The sequence below is a fragment of the Musca autumnalis genome, unplaced genomic scaffold (assembly GCF_047663935.1).
Source record: "Musca autumnalis isolate F117 unplaced genomic scaffold, ASM4766393v1 scaffold_4, whole genome shotgun sequence".
NCBI classification, from domain to species: domain Eukaryota; kingdom Metazoa; phylum Arthropoda; class Insecta; order Diptera; family Muscidae; genus Musca; species Musca autumnalis.
The window spans coordinates 121,362,857-121,382,220 of record NW_027411977.1 but is presented as its reverse complement, the minus strand read 5'-3'; the positions used below and the strand labels follow the sequence as shown (position 1 = coordinate 121,382,220).

At 32.6% G+C, this 19,364-nt stretch overlaps 1 protein-coding gene across 33 annotated transcripts in view; it reads left to right on the top strand.

Moving 5' to 3' along the window:
• Window positions 1-15,877, top strand: part of Pdp1 (PAR bZIP family member Pdp1) — a 451,297-nt gene extending 435,420 nt beyond the window's left edge. For 14 of the 33 annotated variants that reach the window (XM_073980582.1, XM_073980581.1, XM_073980579.1 and 11 more), the window contains 2 exons: window positions 4,606-4,847; window positions 4,914-15,877. In XM_073980582.1, coding sequence (XP_073836683.1) covers window positions 4,606-4,847; window positions 4,914-5,000 — 329 coding nt within the window. In that variant the 3' untranslated portion in view covers window positions 5,001-15,877. Of the gene's footprint in view, window positions 1-4,590; window positions 4,848-4,913 lie in introns of all 33 variants that reach the window. The other 19 variants (XM_073980580.1, XM_073980558.1, XM_073980552.1 and 16 more) reach the window with 2 other exon arrangements.
• Window positions 15,878-19,364: the final 3,487 nt, after the last annotated feature.

Genomic DNA, 19,364 nt, shown 5'->3' with positions numbered 1-19,364 from the left:
ATAAATACGAGGGCTGCACGATAATTATCTGGTCTAACAATGAAAACGCGAATATTTTCCAACAAAAATAGTTTTTCCGTTTTCTTAAGTATTCTCCAGCATGATTTATGCACTCAAATCATTAGTTCAAACACTTTTGACCTGTTCCTTTACTTTAGAAAATGGTAAAACCGGCAAAAGTAGTAAAAGTTGTAAATTGCTCCCATATGAATTGTATGGTGCCTGAAGTAGAGGAACGCTTTCCGAGTAAAAAGTGGTAAAACTTGAAGATTCTTGCACGTAAAAGAACAGAGCTTTTTCCACTCCGATTGAGACACCTTCAAAACATGGTTTTTGAACAATTTTACAGCATCTTCTGGCGACGAAAATCTTTGACCACGCCTTTTTTCTTCATATGCTGGAATCAAATGAAGTCATTGGATCTCCAGTCAGGACTGACCCATTAATTCCACGTTTTGTCAGGTCAAACAGGCCCTGGTTTAAATCTATGTGTGAGAGCTCGCATTGTCATGATGCAGAGTGATTCGTGTTCTCTTGTTTGTTTTTCGAACTTCTCAGGAGACTTTAGGTAAACAAATTGTAGTGTAACTCTCAGAATTAACCGTCCTACATTTCTGAAGCCGTATAGTCTCCACACGGTCAGTTTTGTCGAAGAAACGGGCGACCATTTGCTTCGAAGTACTTCTTAGATAAACAACTTTCGTTGGATTTGGCTCGCTTTCAAAGACCTAGACGGTCGATTCCCGTTTTGTTTCGGGGTCTTAAGCATTGATCCAAGATTCGACGTCTGTGACGATCATATACACGTCGTTTGAAGCACAGCGATCGTTTTTATTCACAATCCATAAGAGCCTTTTTTGAGCGATTGACCAATTTTGCCGGATCTAAGGAGAAAAATCCATGTTTGCGGCCATGTGTTCATGCCATATCAAATGTTAGTTGATGGAATAAATGTACAACATTGTATCTATCTTACGGTACTTAACATGGCGATCTTGCATTATCTGATAACGCACGGCTTAATTTTTTCTAGCACAACGGTCGCATTCGGACAACCCTCACGACCTTCGTTTTTAAACGAGTGTCGGCCTCGATTGAATTCATTAAACCATTTTTTCATAGTTCTATGGAATGGCCCTTTATCGACATGCAAAGATTAAATTTGATCGATGCACTCTTGCCGTGATTATCCACGTCGAAAATTGTGAAAAATTATCAGGCGAAAATGTTCACAAGTAAATTGCATTTTTTGCAAAGTGATTTTTTCAAGTCACTGTAGACAACACAACACATGGTCGTATGACAAACTGTCCTGAGTACGTTTAGGCTAAAAACTGTCAAACTATCCAAACAAATTTTCAAGTGGCGGCTGGCAACACGCGGTATTGCCTAGGCCAGATAGTTTTCGTGCAGCCCTCGTAAACTCATTGGCACTTAAAGAAACCAAATAAAACACACCTTTACATCCTTTGCAGTGGACCTAAACCGAAACCCTAAAACGTGTACTCCACATTACTCATTACCACAGAATTTCCAACGCATTATTTGGTAATGGGCATTTTCGCAGGGTAATACAAAAAGTAGTCAAATACAACGGAGATAAGAATGTAAACAAAGCTGATGCTAAAAATTCTGTGTACTCGACAAAGTTGTCACATTTTCTAAATGAAATGAAATAATGCCAAGAATGAAATCACACACGTTTATGAGTAAGTAAAGGGTGATCCATTTAGAGGTTCCTAATTTCTTTAAAGAAAAAAAAAACAGAAAAATCTTATTGAATGGGGAATGTTTATTATCATTTGAAAGAACATTCGATGACATTTATTTTTTGGAGATTATGTCAAACAAATATTGGCCGAGGCTACTTCTCAGATGGTCCATCCGTTGAGTTCAATTTTCAATGACTCGTTCAAGCATTTCGACTGGTAACTGGCGAATGGCACGTCTGATGTTTTCCCCCAAGACGGGAATCGAAGCGGCTTTATCCGCATATAATTTTGACTTTACATATTCTCACAGGAAAAAGTCTAACGGAGTGATATGAGACGATCTTGGTGGCCAATCGACTAGTGCAAAACATGCTCACCGAAGTGTTCTTTCAATAAATCCATTGATTGATGCGATCTGATGGAAGTGGCGCCGTTTTGTTGAAACCGAATGTCGCCGAGATTACGAGCTTCAATTTTAGACATGAAATAGTCGGTCCTAACCGGCATCATTTTGAAGAAATAGGGTCCGACGATTCCAACGACCCACAAACCGTTATTTTTTTTTCTTGATGAAGTGGCAGCTCTTGAATCTCTTTAAGTTGCTCTTCTTCCCAAATGTGGCAAGTTTTCTTCTTTACATACCTATAAAGCCAGAAATGTGCCTCATCTCTGAACAAAATTAGGCTCGAAACACACTCCCCACATAACGCGAATTTTCGTAATAAAGTTGAACGATTTATAAAGTTGTAGAGGCGCAAGCTTTTCCACGATAAAATGTCAAAAAGTACCAAAAAAAATTACATGAACACGTGACACGACTCACACGTGATCTGTCAAAAAGGCTGTTGATAAACGTACCTCTTGTTGGATCACCCGTTATATAACAGCTATCGTTTTGGGTAGGGAAATCCCGCACCGGGAATTCCCGGGAATTCTCGGTTTTTTGGTTACGGAATTTTCCCGGGAAACAAAATCGGAAAATATATTTTTACATTTATCACAACAAATATTGAATTAATGAATAAACTATGCCCGTCACTTTTATACCATAGAATCAGAATTCGATTAGATTTTACAGAATCAAAAATTTGGCATTCGAGATTTTTTTCAAACTTAGTTTATGTTCGAAGATGGACCATATCGATGGTCCACTACTTTCGGTACCTTCCCCACAAAAGTTCAATAATTATCGCTAAAATGGTGAGCACGATAACTCTCGAATGAAATAACCGAATCGGTCATAATTTTGCATATGGTAATATTAGTTCCAGGCACAGAACGGGTTCCACACAAAATTCGGAAAAAGTGATGTTTTAAAGTTCCTCTCGGATCGACTTGAATTTTTTTCAGCGATTTGTCTTTACGGCCCCCTTTACGACGGCGCAACTTTTGTTGGGAGGGCAAGTCCACACTTCCTGAGGTAAGGGTACAAAATCTCAAAAAAGCCAGCCGATACCAACTACATTGAGTAGTACGTAAGATAACCGGAGGAGAAATCTCCCACACTCTCTCTTTAAAGTGTTTGGTAGTTAAAACAGTACAAATTTCTTCGGGGCAAATCTATTGGCTCAAGACTCAAAATAGCCCTAGAAACGTCAGAAGTATTGTGTTTGCTTATTTTCTTTAGATCCGAGGCTGAGGGTATATCTCAGTCGGCACAGCTGACTGATACTTTCTTACTTGTTTCAAGCAATCTTAAGCATAAGAATAAAACATACGATTTTCGAGGTCCATAAAATTGGAATTTCTGATCAACAACTTCATTTTTTGAGCCAAATCACTTTTCATAGAGCGATTTCATTAGCTTTGAATAATGGAAATGGTCGGCGTGAGCAAAATCCGGGCAACATGGTGCATTTTTCCATATTTTTTCGTTTTTAATCGACAGAGCGAAAACGCGTCATCCATCTTTGAGGCCGCAACTCTTTGAAAATTCTATGGGAAGATAACGAAATTACGAAAATATTGATCCACTCTCTTATTTTAAAATTTCGCGGGAAATACCGTATTCCCGGGGATGGCGATTTTTTGATTCCCTTTTCCCGGGAATGATAAAAACCGGGAAAACCCAAAACCCTAATAACAGCTTACGAAATGTGACACAATTGGACAAGTTTGATTTATAATAACTCAATAAGGAATATATCTTTTTACATAGTTGCTGTTTCAGCACTGTTTTGAAACAACTCCCATTTATTAAATTTGGTGTAATGTGCAAGGTAGAGAAGACAGTAGTTTACGACCCAACAGCTCACTTATGCCGCAGTTCCCTTTTCTTTTTGTTTTGAGGATATGCTTCGCAGAAAGTATCTTAAAACAACTTTAAAAAAGCACATACCCAAGTTGCAATTGCTCCCTTGAATTTCTTTGACAATAGTTAACCTCGAACAACTACACTTAAAGAATGTTTAGGCCTGAAAATAAAGAAAATAGAATCAGTCAGCCCAACAAAAACAATTCTAGAATTCATTTATTTTAATTGTAAAGCATCTGTAAAGTGCCAGTAACTAAGTAGGTTCAAATTCACAAAACGTATTTTTAGCAGTAGCACTGCAAGCCTAAAAATTAATTAAAAAAAAAATAGCATAAAACTTGATATTGTGTTCCTAACAAATGTTGGAAAGATAAAAATAAAAAAGAAAACATAAATGTCAATAAAATAATTAGGAAAACATTTTCAATAAAAATTATTAATTTTTTTCATAGTATTTTTTTTTTGTTTCATTAAACCTGCGTTGTTGTTTTCTCTTTGAACAAATTGTTTGTGTTTTTTTATTTATGTATGTTTTCTTTTGTTTGTTTGTTTGGTTTGGTTTGCTACTCCTGCGATTTAATTTAGTTTACAATGGACAGTTTGTGAAACATTGTTAACATTTAGTATTTGATATTCCAGCATTTTCCTTTGCATCATCGGGGCGAGATTTCGATCCGCGCACACGAGCATTTTCTGATGAAGAGCTCAAACCGCAACCCATGATCAAAAAATCACGCAAACAATTTGTTCCAGATGAACTCAAGGATGACAAATACTGGGCACGCCGACGAAAGAATAACATTGCTGCCAAACGTTCACGTGATGCACGCCGTCAAAAGGAAAATCAAATTGCCATGCGGGCGCGATATTTAGAAAAAGAGGTATGTGTGGAATGAGACGAAATTTTGGTTAATTGTAAAAATTAATTTTCTTGTGTTTCGTTGTAGAATGCCACATTACACCAAGAGGTGGAACAGCTTAAACAGGAGAACATGGACTTGCGTGCACGTCTCTCTAAATTCCAGGATGTGTAATGCTGATTTTCTTTTTTTGGCAAAATAAAATAAACAAATACAACAACTATGGTTTACATAAATTATGTATACTAATGATAACAATAATAATAACAACAACCAACCACAACAATACACTTCTTTTCTGTCTGGATTTATAATAACATAAATAATAAACAAACAAAAAATAATAATAATAAAAACAAGAACAACATTACAACAAACAAAACTAAATATGTAGTTGAAACCAAGCAACAACACCACCTGCGTTTTTTTGTTAATACAAAACAATGTTTTATTGAAAAAAAAAAAAATAAATAAATTTAAAAACCAGAGAACAACTTAAATCACAACAGCTATGAAATAAAAATTATAAATTACAACAACAACATTTAGTTTATAATTAAAGAAATTGTACGAATTGTAAACAGAAGTAGCCCAGTTTGTTAAAAAAATATTTTCTATTGTTTAAATTTTTTTCAATTTAAGAGCGTCATAAATATGTACATATACATATAATACGGTGGAAATTTTTAAACTTAAAATCAAAATTTGTCTATTGTCATTTATTTGACATATTTATGGGTAGTAGTGTACCTCAAATAAATGACCCTAGACCAATTAACCACCATAATATATATAAATGGGGTTAAAATTATGTTTATGACATATTTGTGGAAGAGATCCACATACTGAAAGAATATAAAATTTTTGAAATTTTAAGAAATTGTTTCCTTTATTAATTTATTAGAAAATTAAAATAATAATATATTCTTGTAGGTTCTGTAATAGATTGTAATTAAATTCTGTAATTTATTATCTGGCTTTCTCAATATCTTTATACAGAGGTAATTTATTGAGAATTTTATTATTTTTGTAAATTTTATGCCAGAAGAAAAGAATATGCTGACTCGAATCATATTTATGTATATAAATAAAATAAATGTTTGCCAGAATCCATATTGTCGTGTCTGACACAAATATATGTTTGCAACAATAATACATTTTTATATCGTTACAATATGTACATATCAATGCTTTACCACCTCAACCTCGGATATAAAAAATATATATATTTTTTATTTTGAGGAGAGATAAAAAAAACTATATTTTTTTATTTTTGTAAATGTTTAAATATATGTAATTATTAGGGAATTAAAAGTATTCAATTTTCTAATAATTCCATTGAAAATTTGGCCCAACCACCGATATATAAAAAAAATGAATCGTTTTTATCTCTCCTCAAAAATTCAATTTTTTTAGATAAAAAGTTGTGGAAGTAGGGCATCGATATGTTCTTTATTTAAATATGTTTCTTGTGATCATATTTTTTCTCTGTCTATATGAAAAGGAATGCATTATTTAGAGAGAATTAATAACAACGTTTGGATTATTTGCTAATGTAAGAAACCAATTTGTAACCACCGTAATTTTTCTTTTTTTTTCTAGAACAGTGTTAATCGACTCAGCTTACATAAAACTATTAAATTTTTAGATATCAAATTTTATATTAATCATTATGACATCTACACACAGAGAAGAGATATTGGGTGGTTATTCTGAACCAAAATTTACCGTGAGTTTTCTCACTTTCTCCTTTTAATTGAAACGGCGGAAAGACAAAACTCAGGGGCGAATTTTTATTCAAAATAACCACTATTGTTGGAGCAATTATATTCTGTGAGTTTTGTATTCACCGTGAGTTTTCTCACTTTCTCCTTTAAATTGACACGGCGGAAAGACAAAACTCAGGGGTAATTTTCATTTTGAGTTTTTTTCACTTTCTCCTTTATATTAAAACGGCGGAAAGACAAAACTCAGGGGGAATTTTCATTCAGAATAACCACAGTTTTGGGAGCAATTATTTTCAGAAAACAAAATAGCGTATTTTAAAAATCCGAAAATATTTATTGTTGTTTCAACCATATATTTTCGGTCAGACACCGTAAGGGCACAAAATATATTGTTGCACCAGCAATACATATTTTTACATTTTTTAAATACACCATTTTGTTCATAGAATATGATTGCTACTACAATATCTCTTCTGTGCGTTTACACACACACAGAAAAAATATGATCACAGGAAACATATTTTGGGAAATAATAGCTACCATAAATATGTATATGTATATATTGTTGCTGTAACCATATAATTTTTGTCTCAGACAACAATAGTTGTTTCTATATAATATCTATTATTCTTTCAAAATATGATTTTAGTGGTCATATTAGTTTTTTGAGAGTACAGACTGAGTAATCACAATAACAAGGACAACCAATGAGGGTGAAGATGTGTATTACTCAGTCTAGGGAATAATACTGAACTGCTATGTGTGGCAAATATTACCTCCCAAAGCTCGGCAAAAAATTTTCATTTCATTACACTTCGTTTTAAACAAAGAAAATATTTTTTACACAAACATGGGCTACATTCTTAGAGACACTTAACTGCTAAACAAAGAACAACAACAACAAAACTTTCTTAACTTGTATTCTTTAAATTCTTCTTTTTGTAAATTAGGAAATTTCACATTTTTTTCTCTTGAAGCAGAAACTGAAATACTTTGTAAACTAAAGCTCTGCCCTCTGCCCCCACCACCCTATTTCCCCTTTCCATCCAAACATCCCCGATCCTCATCTAATGATCCTGCTTACAACACAACCCAAATATCCCACCTTATTCACTACCACTTCCTCTTTTAGTTCTATTCTTAACATTTAATTACCACAACAAACACTATTTTTATTATTTTTATTATGTTAAAAACAAAACAAAAACCATTTCTTGTTATAACCTCAATCAATCAACACAATTACACTTATAAGTTTAATTTAAACTGTATACTACTACTACTGTTACATATACATACATACTATATGAGATAAACAAAAAAAAAAAAACAAAAACAACAATTGTTATTTTCCTCTTAAAATCCGAAGAAATGTTAATATGTTAAAAAATTTATTTTAGTTTTTATTAATTTTTAATTATTTTTTAGTTTTGGTTTTAGTCTTAAAAGAAACAACAACAACCAGAAAAAATACTTAAACAGAAAACAACAACATAGAAAAAACAAAATGAAAACAAAACAACAACAAAAAACAAAATCTATTTAATAAATGAATTATTAAATATACTATAATAAAAACAAAAAACAACAACAAACAAGAGCTATACAATATAAATTAAAAAAAGAACAACAACAGAACTATTTTAAGATTATTTGGTTTAATTCAATTCTCCATAAGTCCATAGGAAATCATGGTATGCTAGGCATATGTAGGCGGCAGCTGGTGACTGATTTGATAGATATAAATTTTTTGGAAGCAACTCATTTTCACATACACTCGCATACATAAAAATAGTATTGGATAAAAAACAATTTGAAATTGATTTCAAAATTAAAACAGATTCTATTTTATAATTTTTTTGCAAATCAGATCTTTACTTTTTCCCTCTTCTCTTCAAAAAATCTCACCAATCTACAAATGTGCATGTAAAGAGAAATATGATTACCAAAGATGTGGGGCATTTGGTCTTACAGAACAACCATGGAACGAATTATACAATACAAGTACCTTTGATGTTTTGTTTTTTGATTTTATTAATTGCTTTCCAGAGAGCGAAATTTTTTAATATTGTTGCAATCGAATTTGGAAAGAGTAATATCAAATTTGTGTCCTATCGAATGTCATTAAGGGGTTATTGGCTAATTTTGAATTACAGGTAGTATAGGGTATGCCGTAAAAAATTCAACTCGATCGGAACAAAATTTCCTGGGATATGAACATTGAAAGGGAACAATTTATTGTGACTTGTATGTGGCATGGAAACTTTAATCGCGAGTTTCTCGAAATGGCATTTTTGAAGTCGATGCCAACAATACCTCGAAAACGAATTGACCGATCTGCATATGGTTTGGTGAGCTTATTATATACATAAAAACCTTGTCTTGTCTTTAAGCGAGAAAGATTTTTTTTAATTTTCTTTGTCCGATTTTTGGGCAAAAAAACGGTCAATTTTTTCGTTAAAATCGAAATTTTGATTTTGACTTTTTAAAATCGATTTTTTTAAGATTCTTTTTCGCTTAAAGACAAGATTATTAGGTTTATAAAACGCCCACAAAAATATACGAAGATCGGCCCATTCGTTTTCGAGCGATCGTTGGCACCGCAAAACGCTTTTACAGAAAAAGGGTTTCGCAGGTAGCCATTTACCACAAGACTATGCAATATTTTTCAACAACAAAAATTCCAAATGTTGTATAAGATATGCTCTTTCAGATGAAAGAAAGAACGAATTAAAAATATTGGTTGTTTCTTCGAAAAAAATTTATGAAAAATTAGTTTTTTTTTTGGTCTGGACAACTAGGGTTCGCCCCTTGTGATTATGAAGTAGATGTTACATATCTTCTGCACCTTTTTCACTTGTAACAAAAAAAAAATGGAATCCTGGAATTTCAATCGAAATGTTTCCAATTACAACTGACTTTTTTTAGAATTCAAGTGACATGAATTCTAAAAAAAGCCAGTTGTAATTCGAAACATTTCGATTAAAATTCGGGGATTCCATTTCTAATTTTAACCATTTCAAACAGTTCAATACATTCAATTTTAAATTTGAATTAGTTCATTTATAAACTAATATATTAGTAATTCAAAATGCTTCCTTTGATCTTGGAATAATTTAAATTGTAATTGAAAACATTTTGTTTGAAATTAGAATGAAAATGATCAAAAATTACATATTTGGTTTATCGTTTCGAAAATAAAATATTTTGGATTATAGATGCCATAATTTTAATTACAAATGGAAAATTTCAAATAATCAAAGAACAAATTCTAATTTTAAAAGGAGTGTCATTAATTTCGAATTGATTTCTCGAATTACATATGAAATGTTTGGAAACACATTTATGAATTTTCCAACCCTACCGCCACATAGTCCCAGTCCACACTAGAGTGATTTCATTGAAAAAAAAAAAAAATCATGAAATTATGCGTTTCTAGATCGACTTCTATAGTAGAGTAAAATCATAAAATTGCTGTAGTGGGAAATTCGATCTAAAAACGCCTAATTTCATGAAATTTTATACTGGAATTCACTCTAGTGTGAACCGGGACATATAAAGATTCCATGAATTACTTTTCTTCTTAGTTAACATAAAATGCATGGAAAAAACTTTAAAATTGATGTATTGCTTTTATTTAACGGTACCCCACCCCATTTGAGATATTTTGAAGAAATTTGTTCCATTTTTCAAGCGAACTGCCTGTAATTTAGCATATGGAGTGCTCTGAAAACCTCTAAGCAAAATTTTGTCAAAAAAAATCCCCGTTTTAATAGAGAACTTGAAAGCTTTTGGTTTAGGTCAGGTTTTACCGCACAACTCTTTCACTCAAAGATCTTTCTGTGCATCCTGATAGTACATATAAAAATGGAAAATGGATATCAAAGATTGGTAACTGGTGAAGCGTGAAATACACAGTACAGTGCAGATTTTGAAAAAAAAAAACGAAGAGAGGCTTAGATCAGGGTTAGACAGTCGACCACTACCAATGCGTTCGCTCTGTTGGAATGGCTCAATTCACGCCAAAAGGCGAATTCACGCCGTAGTCTTCATTTGCTGTAAAAAAATGTTTGTGCGTAATATCCCCAAAAGGTAGAAGAAAACGGTAAAATATTCGTCGCAAAGTTCAAATAAAAATGTTGTACACAGATATTATTTACAGAAGGGAAATTGTTTTAATTTATTTGTGATTAAAAATATCTCTTGTGCCAGACACTGAAAATAACACATGAAAATATTTTAGCTTTTAGGAGAGAGCGGAGGTGAAGGAGCTCCCTTTCTCCCTTCTTACCCATAAGCTCAAAACATTTTCATGAAAATTTTCATAGTCTGGCATAAGACTATGTTTTGACAGCAAATGAAGATATCAGTTGGCATTTTTGTTTCAACTTCTTTCTTACACCATGGTGCGTTAATTCATTGCGAAAATTGAAAATCATGAAAACAAGAGACAGCACCAACTTCTTCATTGAAAACTATGCAGCCACTGTCTGTTAGAGTTGTGCAGTTCAGGAACTAAGTAGTTCCAGGGAACTAAGTAGTTCCAAGGAACTATTCCGGACAAGGAACTATATCCAGCTCTTGCGTTTATACAGTTCCTTTCGTTCTTCTCGCCTACGTCGATCTTTCTTCGTTGCTGTTTATTCGCTGCAATTTATTTATTTTTATGGCAATTCATTTATCGAAACATAAAAACATTTCGGTTTCGGAACTATGTATGTGGAATAAGTGAAACAAAAAGAACGATGAAAGAAAAAGTTTTGTTGAGCCATTTCGGTCTCGGAACTATTTGGAAAGAAAAGAACGATGAAAGAGAAGGATTCGTTGAACTATATCGGCCTGAAGTTCGATTCTCTAACTCATTTTTTGAGTTACCGATAAAAATCGTTAAAATTAAAACGCAAAATTATTAATGGAAAGTTCAAGTAAAAGTTGACAACACTCTTTCTATCGGTAGAACTTTACGATTGCATATCTTCTGCGCTAACTTACCGAAAACTATCGTTAATTACCGACATTATAAGCATTTTAATTTTACCGACTTTTGTCGGTAACTCAAAAAATGTGTTAAAGAATCGCACTACTGGGAACTATTTGGATCTATGGAACTATATCAAGGAACTAGTTCCTTTAGGGGAAAGGACTAGAAAGATCGATCTTCTCGGGAAACTAGATTGCCCAACTCAACTGTCTGTTGGTTTCTTGCTAAAAACGAAGATCAGAGTAACGCTAAAACTCACAACAATTGAAATTGTGTTTGTACTAATACCAAGCGCCCTGAGGCACCATGGTGGTTATCGCTGATTTAGATTAAATATCGGATTTTTGGAGAGTTATTATTGCATCATTTTTCGATTAGTTGAATTGTGGGTGTACGGAAAGAGAAAAAAACTGCGAGAGTACATGTGTCCCTTTTTGCCGATCGCCAGTTTAGATACATATGCTCACATGTGGATTGACAGACTCGCAGTCTCCTGCTTGTAAGCATTGGACAGTGACATATTAAATGCTAGATTATCTCTATTTCCTCTTCTTCATATATTTCCTCCATATTTGCAAAGTCTGCAGTAGTCAGCAATTATGGCTCTATCCCCTTGGTAAGTCTTATGTCACACGCTGAAACTTTCACTAAAAACTTTCCCTTTTTATAGGGGTTCTTAGATCGAGTTACCTACTATAGCAATTTTATCAAATTTGTCTAGTATGAAACTCGATCTAAGAGCGCATAATTTCATGAAATGTTTTTCGCTGTGTGGCAGGGGCTCTGATACATACAAAGTTGCGGTTGATTTTAGATCCCCCCAAGACATTCTTACAATCCAAAACTGCCGCAGACTGCTGCCTCGTCTTGAAAAACACTAAAATTTTTATTCAACCTAACTGCAACTCGTTGGTTGAGGATGTCGCTGTGGTTTCCCCTCTTTCTTATGCTTGGTTTACATTTACGAAATCCACTCGATTTCAACTGTCAATTCCACTGCGTATACGTCAAATGAAAACTCATCTGAAATCCATTGGATTTCATTTGACGTATAAGCAATGGAATTGACAGTTGAAATCGAGTGGATTTTGTAAATGTAAACTTAGATCCTTCGGTATAAACCCCTATACCATCCAGATGTAGAGTGTTTTGAATCCATGCCCTCTCTTCTGCACAATTGTTTACTCGAAGTTCATTCCGTGTTCATTGACACTTTTGTTCGGCTAAGAATCCTTGAGACGAAGAGCGCTTTTGAATACCTCTCCCCTACAACAAGGTCTAACGGAGTAAGATCCAGTAGCACGTTACGGGCTGCCTGTGCAGTGCCCTTTTTTAGCACCAGTGATGACCAATGATACCGTTCTTTGGACATTCGTGCAGATACGATTTCTTGTCTAGAGTGTGTAGTGTCTTCAATAGGGCTATAACAAAAAAAAATCACCATTACCGTGTGGGGAATTTTTGTCATGATAACGAAAACGTTTTTTTAGTCGAATCGGCCAAAAAAGTTCCCGCACCAGAAGCGATTTCTAAAGGTCTTTCGATAATATTTCTTTATAAAAAGTTTGATTTTAATTTTTTGACCAAACATTTTTTGTGTACGCATACTTTGTTTAAGTGAAAATAAGTGCTTTAAATTTCGCGATTTGGAGACAATTTTGTGATAGACATATGTAGAATGGTCCGATGTTGAAGATTATATTCAATTTCAATAGAAAAATATCTTATATATGAACAAATTTCTGTCGTAATGAAATAATAAAAGAACTGCAATTGAAAATTGAAATGCAATCGGTGCGGAAAATTTTTTACGGTAGGGGAAAAGTGACAAACCATTTCTTAATATTTTCCATGCTCTACCTGGCTATGTGGTGGTATTTTTGACATTTTCAAAAAAATAACCCTAGTCTACAAATATATTATATATGTATTCTCTCATTCCGAAACGGACAAAATTTGAACTTTTTGTACCCGATTGAGTTCCTTTAATTGTAGTTTGGGTAAATTTTCTATCTTGTCATGTGTTCGAGATGCCACCGCCTAAGATTAGGTAATACTGTCAGGTGTAAGCACCTGCCAATGTTGCTGAGTCCATAACCTGGAAACCAGTCCTAACTGGGAAAACAGCCCACTACCAAGACGACAGTGCTTTATATCCGATCGATTTAATCGATTTATCAGCAGAGATTCGTTCATACCGATTACTTTATGTAGAATTAAACTTTGACACATACAATTCCCTCTTGGTCGATTGTAAAAAGCTCAGACTTGTTGATGATGTACAAGAACGGTTAGATTTAAATATTCCATTGGTAAATTCAACATCGGCTATCTACCGTAAAAAATCGAAATTAGTTTTTTCTGGTTACCTACAAAAATCGGTAATATGCTAATAACTTCGGCAATAAACGAAATGCATTGGTAAGTTGTCCCAAAATAAAGAATGTGGATAAAAAACTACACGTTTATGAACAAAACTATCCACGTTTCAGGATAAAAAAATACACGTTTCTAGATAAAATAATCCACGTTTATGGATAGAACTATCCACGTTTCTGGATAAAATAATCCACGTTTATTTATAATATCATCCACGTTTGTGCGTAAAATTGTCCACTTTTGTTTTGAAAATTATGAACGTTTGTGGATAAAATTATCGATGTTTGGAGATAAAATTATCCACGTTTGTGGATGCAATTTTCCACGATTGTGGGTGCAATTTTCCAAGTTTGTGGATAAAGTTATCCATGATTGTAGATAAAGGTATCCACGATTGTGAGCAAAATGAAATTATCCACAATTGTGGGTAAAATTATCCACGTTTGTGAATAAAAATATCCTAGTTTCAGGATAAAATTATCCACATTTGTGAATAAAAATATCCTAGTATCCACGTTTGTGGTTAAAATTATCCACGTTTGTGGATTATATTATCCATGTTTGTGGACAAAATTATCCATGTTATCTACATTTTTGATAAGTCATAGATGAGCAAAATAAATTTAGGGGGGTGAATAATTTTCTCTTACATGAATTGAAAAAACATATTTTTTCTGTTGTTTAATACATTTATTTTGTTTTTTTGATCATATATATTTTACAATACTGGCCTTATAATATTGTTAAAATAAGGAATTAAAAGCAATGCTTAATCGTTAATTTGTTGATTTCTTAAGGCTAATGATTTTGCTGATTTTTTTAATAGCTTTGCACATCAATGCCCCAAGTTCTATCAATAGCAACGGTGTTGTCAACATTTATTTCGTAATTTTGAGTTATAATTATCCGATTTTTTGTCGGTAACCAAACCATGAGTTAGAGAATCCCACTACTGGATTCCATACTTAACACTTATCATGCGTGGCAACCAGCTAGTCAGATATATCGGGTTATGAACATTGCTAAATCGACTACATAGGCTTACGAACCTGTAGCTTTACAACGCATATGTATATGGTTCCAGATATTTGTTGTTTGCCTGCTATGCCATGGCCATAAGAAGGAGGCTTATGTTCGGCTGCATTATTTATTATAAGAGAAATTTCCCTTTCGCAAATGATTGACACAAATAGCTATTTGGGTCAATGGATTCGAATATGGGCCTTGATGAAATGTTTCAAACCTATGAAAGAACCGGGGACGTTTGGACGGGTCGGTCCTACCAACCAAAATTGCAGATTTTTTTTACAGTCTAGTGGACCCGAAAGAAATTTCTGTGCACCTAAGAGGAAAGTACGTTAACCAATGATTAATGGCTGATTAACACAAATTTATTAATTTATTAAGGTGATATTTCAACACGCCATAGTTGTATCCACGTTAATAATGGTATTGTGTGTGTTGGTATTGTATTGAAAAAAACTACATATTTTATTTCACCCTAAACATCATCGTGCTTATTTTTGTAAAATATCTATCCACTCTAAACCAAAATCACTTAACTCCGCATAAAAACTATGAAAACTATGAAAAACAAAATCAGCTTATAAACAATAAACTGTCAAGGAAAAGAAGAAAGAATACAACAAAAAATATATTATATAAAATAAATAAAACAAAACACTCAAACACCGCATAGCAGTGTAGACCTCATTGTAGACTAAAATATAAAAAAATGCAAAATAAAAATGGAAAAAATACAAAAAAAGATATTTGCTAGAAACGTTTTGAAGCAAACAAAGCCGAGAAAAAAAGAGAAAGAATTATTATAAAAACAAAAAAGTACCTTAGTTAAACGAAAAACATACAACATAAACAATATACAATGTTACTGATTAAAGATGATTTTTCTAACTTAGTTTACCTCCTATTTTTTTAACAAAAAAAAAAAAAAAAAACAAAAATCATATTCTTTTGTAGTTGACAATTAATACAAAAAAAACATAAAAAAGCCAGAAAAAATTATGCAAACAAAAAGTTTTATTTTTTATATAAATAAATACATAGTAGAATTGTTATTAGATTATATAATTATTGATTAATACATTAGATTGAATTCAGTTATCATGCTTACCTTCTTACTTCCGGGGAATTTAGTTTCATTTTTGGAAATATCTGCCCAATATTTTAAGTTGTAGAAAGTTTTGCGTTTTCCATTCTGAACAAGAACAAACAAAAAAAAACTGAAGTAACAAAATTTGAACACAACCGCAACAAGTTATAAACTAATCACAATAAATTTACATTGTTGAAGAAATGATAATAAACCAATCATAATAATTGATTATAAATAAAAATAAAATTAATAATTTTCTAAACCTATCCAGAGTAAGAAAACGAATGAAACCAACTGCAAGGAAAAAAGAAAAAAATATTAAAACAAAAGAAAACGAAAAAAAAAAACAAAAATTGAATGAGAAACAATTCAAGTAGTGTGTAGTAGTGCAAAAACAAAAACGTGTTTGTTGTTAGTTTAAATTTTAGAAAAGTTTTATTTTTCATCAATTTTAATAATTGTTTTACTATTATTTTATTACTATTATTTTTTTTACTACTCTAATTCTAATTTGTACAATTCGATTTAGTTGTGAAACATAGCAGTTTTTTATTTCATTAAAGCTATTATTATTAATTATTATTTTGTTTAAATAATTATAAGTAAATATTATTATTTTGTTGAATAGAAAAACCGAAGAGAAAACAATAAAAAACAAATATTGTAATTTGAGAAAAAATATCTTTCGAGTTGTTTCAATTGTATCACATACGGGGCGGAGATAACAGTGGCAGCTAGTAGTACTTGATTTAGCTGCAAATCGTTTAAGTGCAAATTTTATTTTTCGGCCAAATAATTCATAATTCATTGTCATTTCTAATGAGTTTTGTACACGCAGAAAAACATATGTTAGAAATATGTTTGGATCCAAACAAAGATATGTTTGGGACTTGTTGCAAACAAATATATGTTTGCAATATTTGGTAACATATATCAATATTATTTATTTACCAACATATTGTTTGTGTTAGAACATATGTATTTTTTATGGGTAGAGAGAGGATTTTTGTCAAAGAGTGTAACAACAGGGACCTCGCTTATTTCATAATAAACGGCTGTGGGTATGGTGCAATAAAAGAAAAGACAAAATTTTTTAGTTTTCCATAAAAAAAAAATTAAAAATTTTTTTTAAGCTAAATGAAAGATTTTTGGTACATAGATTGGGAAAAAAATGCCATTCTTAAATCTGTTCGTGATACTAATTTTGGTTGTTGCGCGCAAAAGTTATGGCGGTTTCAATTCTGATAAAAAGAAAAAAATCTTTAAAAGACTCTAATCATTATATTGAGAAACTCTCTTAATTAGGGGCTCCCTACATACTATATGTTTACTGAGGTCCCATAACTTTAGTGAAAAAGTTGTGCATTTTCGCGGAAATTAGGAAAGAATTCCAAACAATTGGTAGTTTGCAACTTGTTTTAATAAAATTCAACCTGCTTATGCCTCTGAAAAATATATAAAAAATATGTACGTAATCTATACATCGCGAAGATTCAAATGAAATCAAAACTATACAAATCCGTTTAGTGGTTTTCATATTATAGCGAAAACAAAAAAATATATTGAGGAAATTTATAAAATTTTTGTAAGAGAAAATATTTATTAAAATTTATTTTGTGAGTTAGTTGAACAAAATGTGAGAAAAATAGGTCGGAGTTTTTCTTCTATTTTAGTTAAATTTCACGCAATAAATCACATTTTTTATTCTAATCACTTCTCGAAAACACGTTAACATCTAGCAGAAGATATGGATATCTTTCAAATAAATGTTGGGTTCCTTTAAATGGGGTATAATCTTGAAATAAAATTGTATCGGGTAATGTTCATTTTGAAATGCGTGTAAATCGCGAAATCCTCAAAATCACTTGATGCGCATGCGGTTTACCAATACAGCGAATTCTTCTCTTTTAATTTGTACACATTTGCCAGGATTTACTTTGGCCGCTAAGATGTAGCATCGTCTGCAGTTTAGTGTGCAACAAACTGTATAACGCTTATATTTTGCACAAAGTGCATACACTTTTTATGCGCATCCGATTTCACTATCAACCGTGAAAAAATACATCGATCTAAACATATTTCAATAAAATCCATCAAGAACCGTGGATGTAGCATCACACAGTATTTTTTGGATAAATCGGATACAGCTCCCACGCCACTAAATTTTTCAAACCGCTGTTTTCGCACAAACGCGAGTGATGATTCACTTTCTTCATTGAAATGGAAACGATCCACATAAAACGCGAATTAGTCAGCGATATTTTGAAAAACATTTTTCGCAAATTTTTCAATTTTTGCAGTAGCCATTTCCGCCGTTCTAGTAGATGGATTTTTATGATCTGTGATTCATATGATCCGGATCGTCGAAAAACTAAAATATCGCGGGGTACCAGCACACTCAAAACGATATTGTAAATACTGTACCCAAAAAATAGGTTTTTTAGAAAAAATATCACACTAAATTTTGGCCTTTGGCAGTAGATTACTCTGCTGCTGTGTGGGCTACATACTCAATATACATATCAGATTATGCGAAATCGCGAGTTCTTTAATCCTATAATTGGTTTTTCGAAATATCCGAATGCGCGTCCCAGTTACATAAAAAATACAAAAAACACCTGAAATCCGGCTTCAAAATGTCAGCATCCATAAAAGGTGGATGCAGTGGAAATTTTGGAAAGTGATACATTTGAAGTGTAATCTTCATTTTGTATTCTCCTACTTTTACGTTGGACAGATGTCCGTCATTTGAATGGTTTAATCAGAAATCGAATAGCAATGTAAAAAACCTGTTTAGCTTCAACGTGTTTTTACCTATGTTTTTTCCTTTACGCGGTCGTAACTACCACGTAAATTAAATTTTTTTGCTAAATTTTTGAGCTTTGTACAAAAACATCTAAAATAATCCAGTAATAGTCATAGTTACTGGTAAACTACAATAGTTCGCGTATTATAATAGTGCAAACCTTGGCTTCATGGAAACTAAAAAATTTTGACTTTTCCTCATATACACTTTCATACGGGCAAAGTGTGCCTCATCGAAATAATAGTTTTAGACCCCAAGTATGTTTGGACGAAATGTGTTTCAGACAATTTGGAGTCGATTAAGCAATGTCCGTCCGTCTGTCTGTCTGGCTGGCTGGTGCGCACGATAACTCTCGAACGGTTTAACCGATTCGAACCAAATTTTGGGTATCGTAATATTTTGACTAAACTTAGTTTAAGATCGAAGATGGGTTATATCGGTCCACTCCTTCCGGTACCTCCCCCATAATAGATCGAAAATGTTCGGAAAATTTGTGCGCACGATAACTCTTGAAGGGAGTAACCGATAT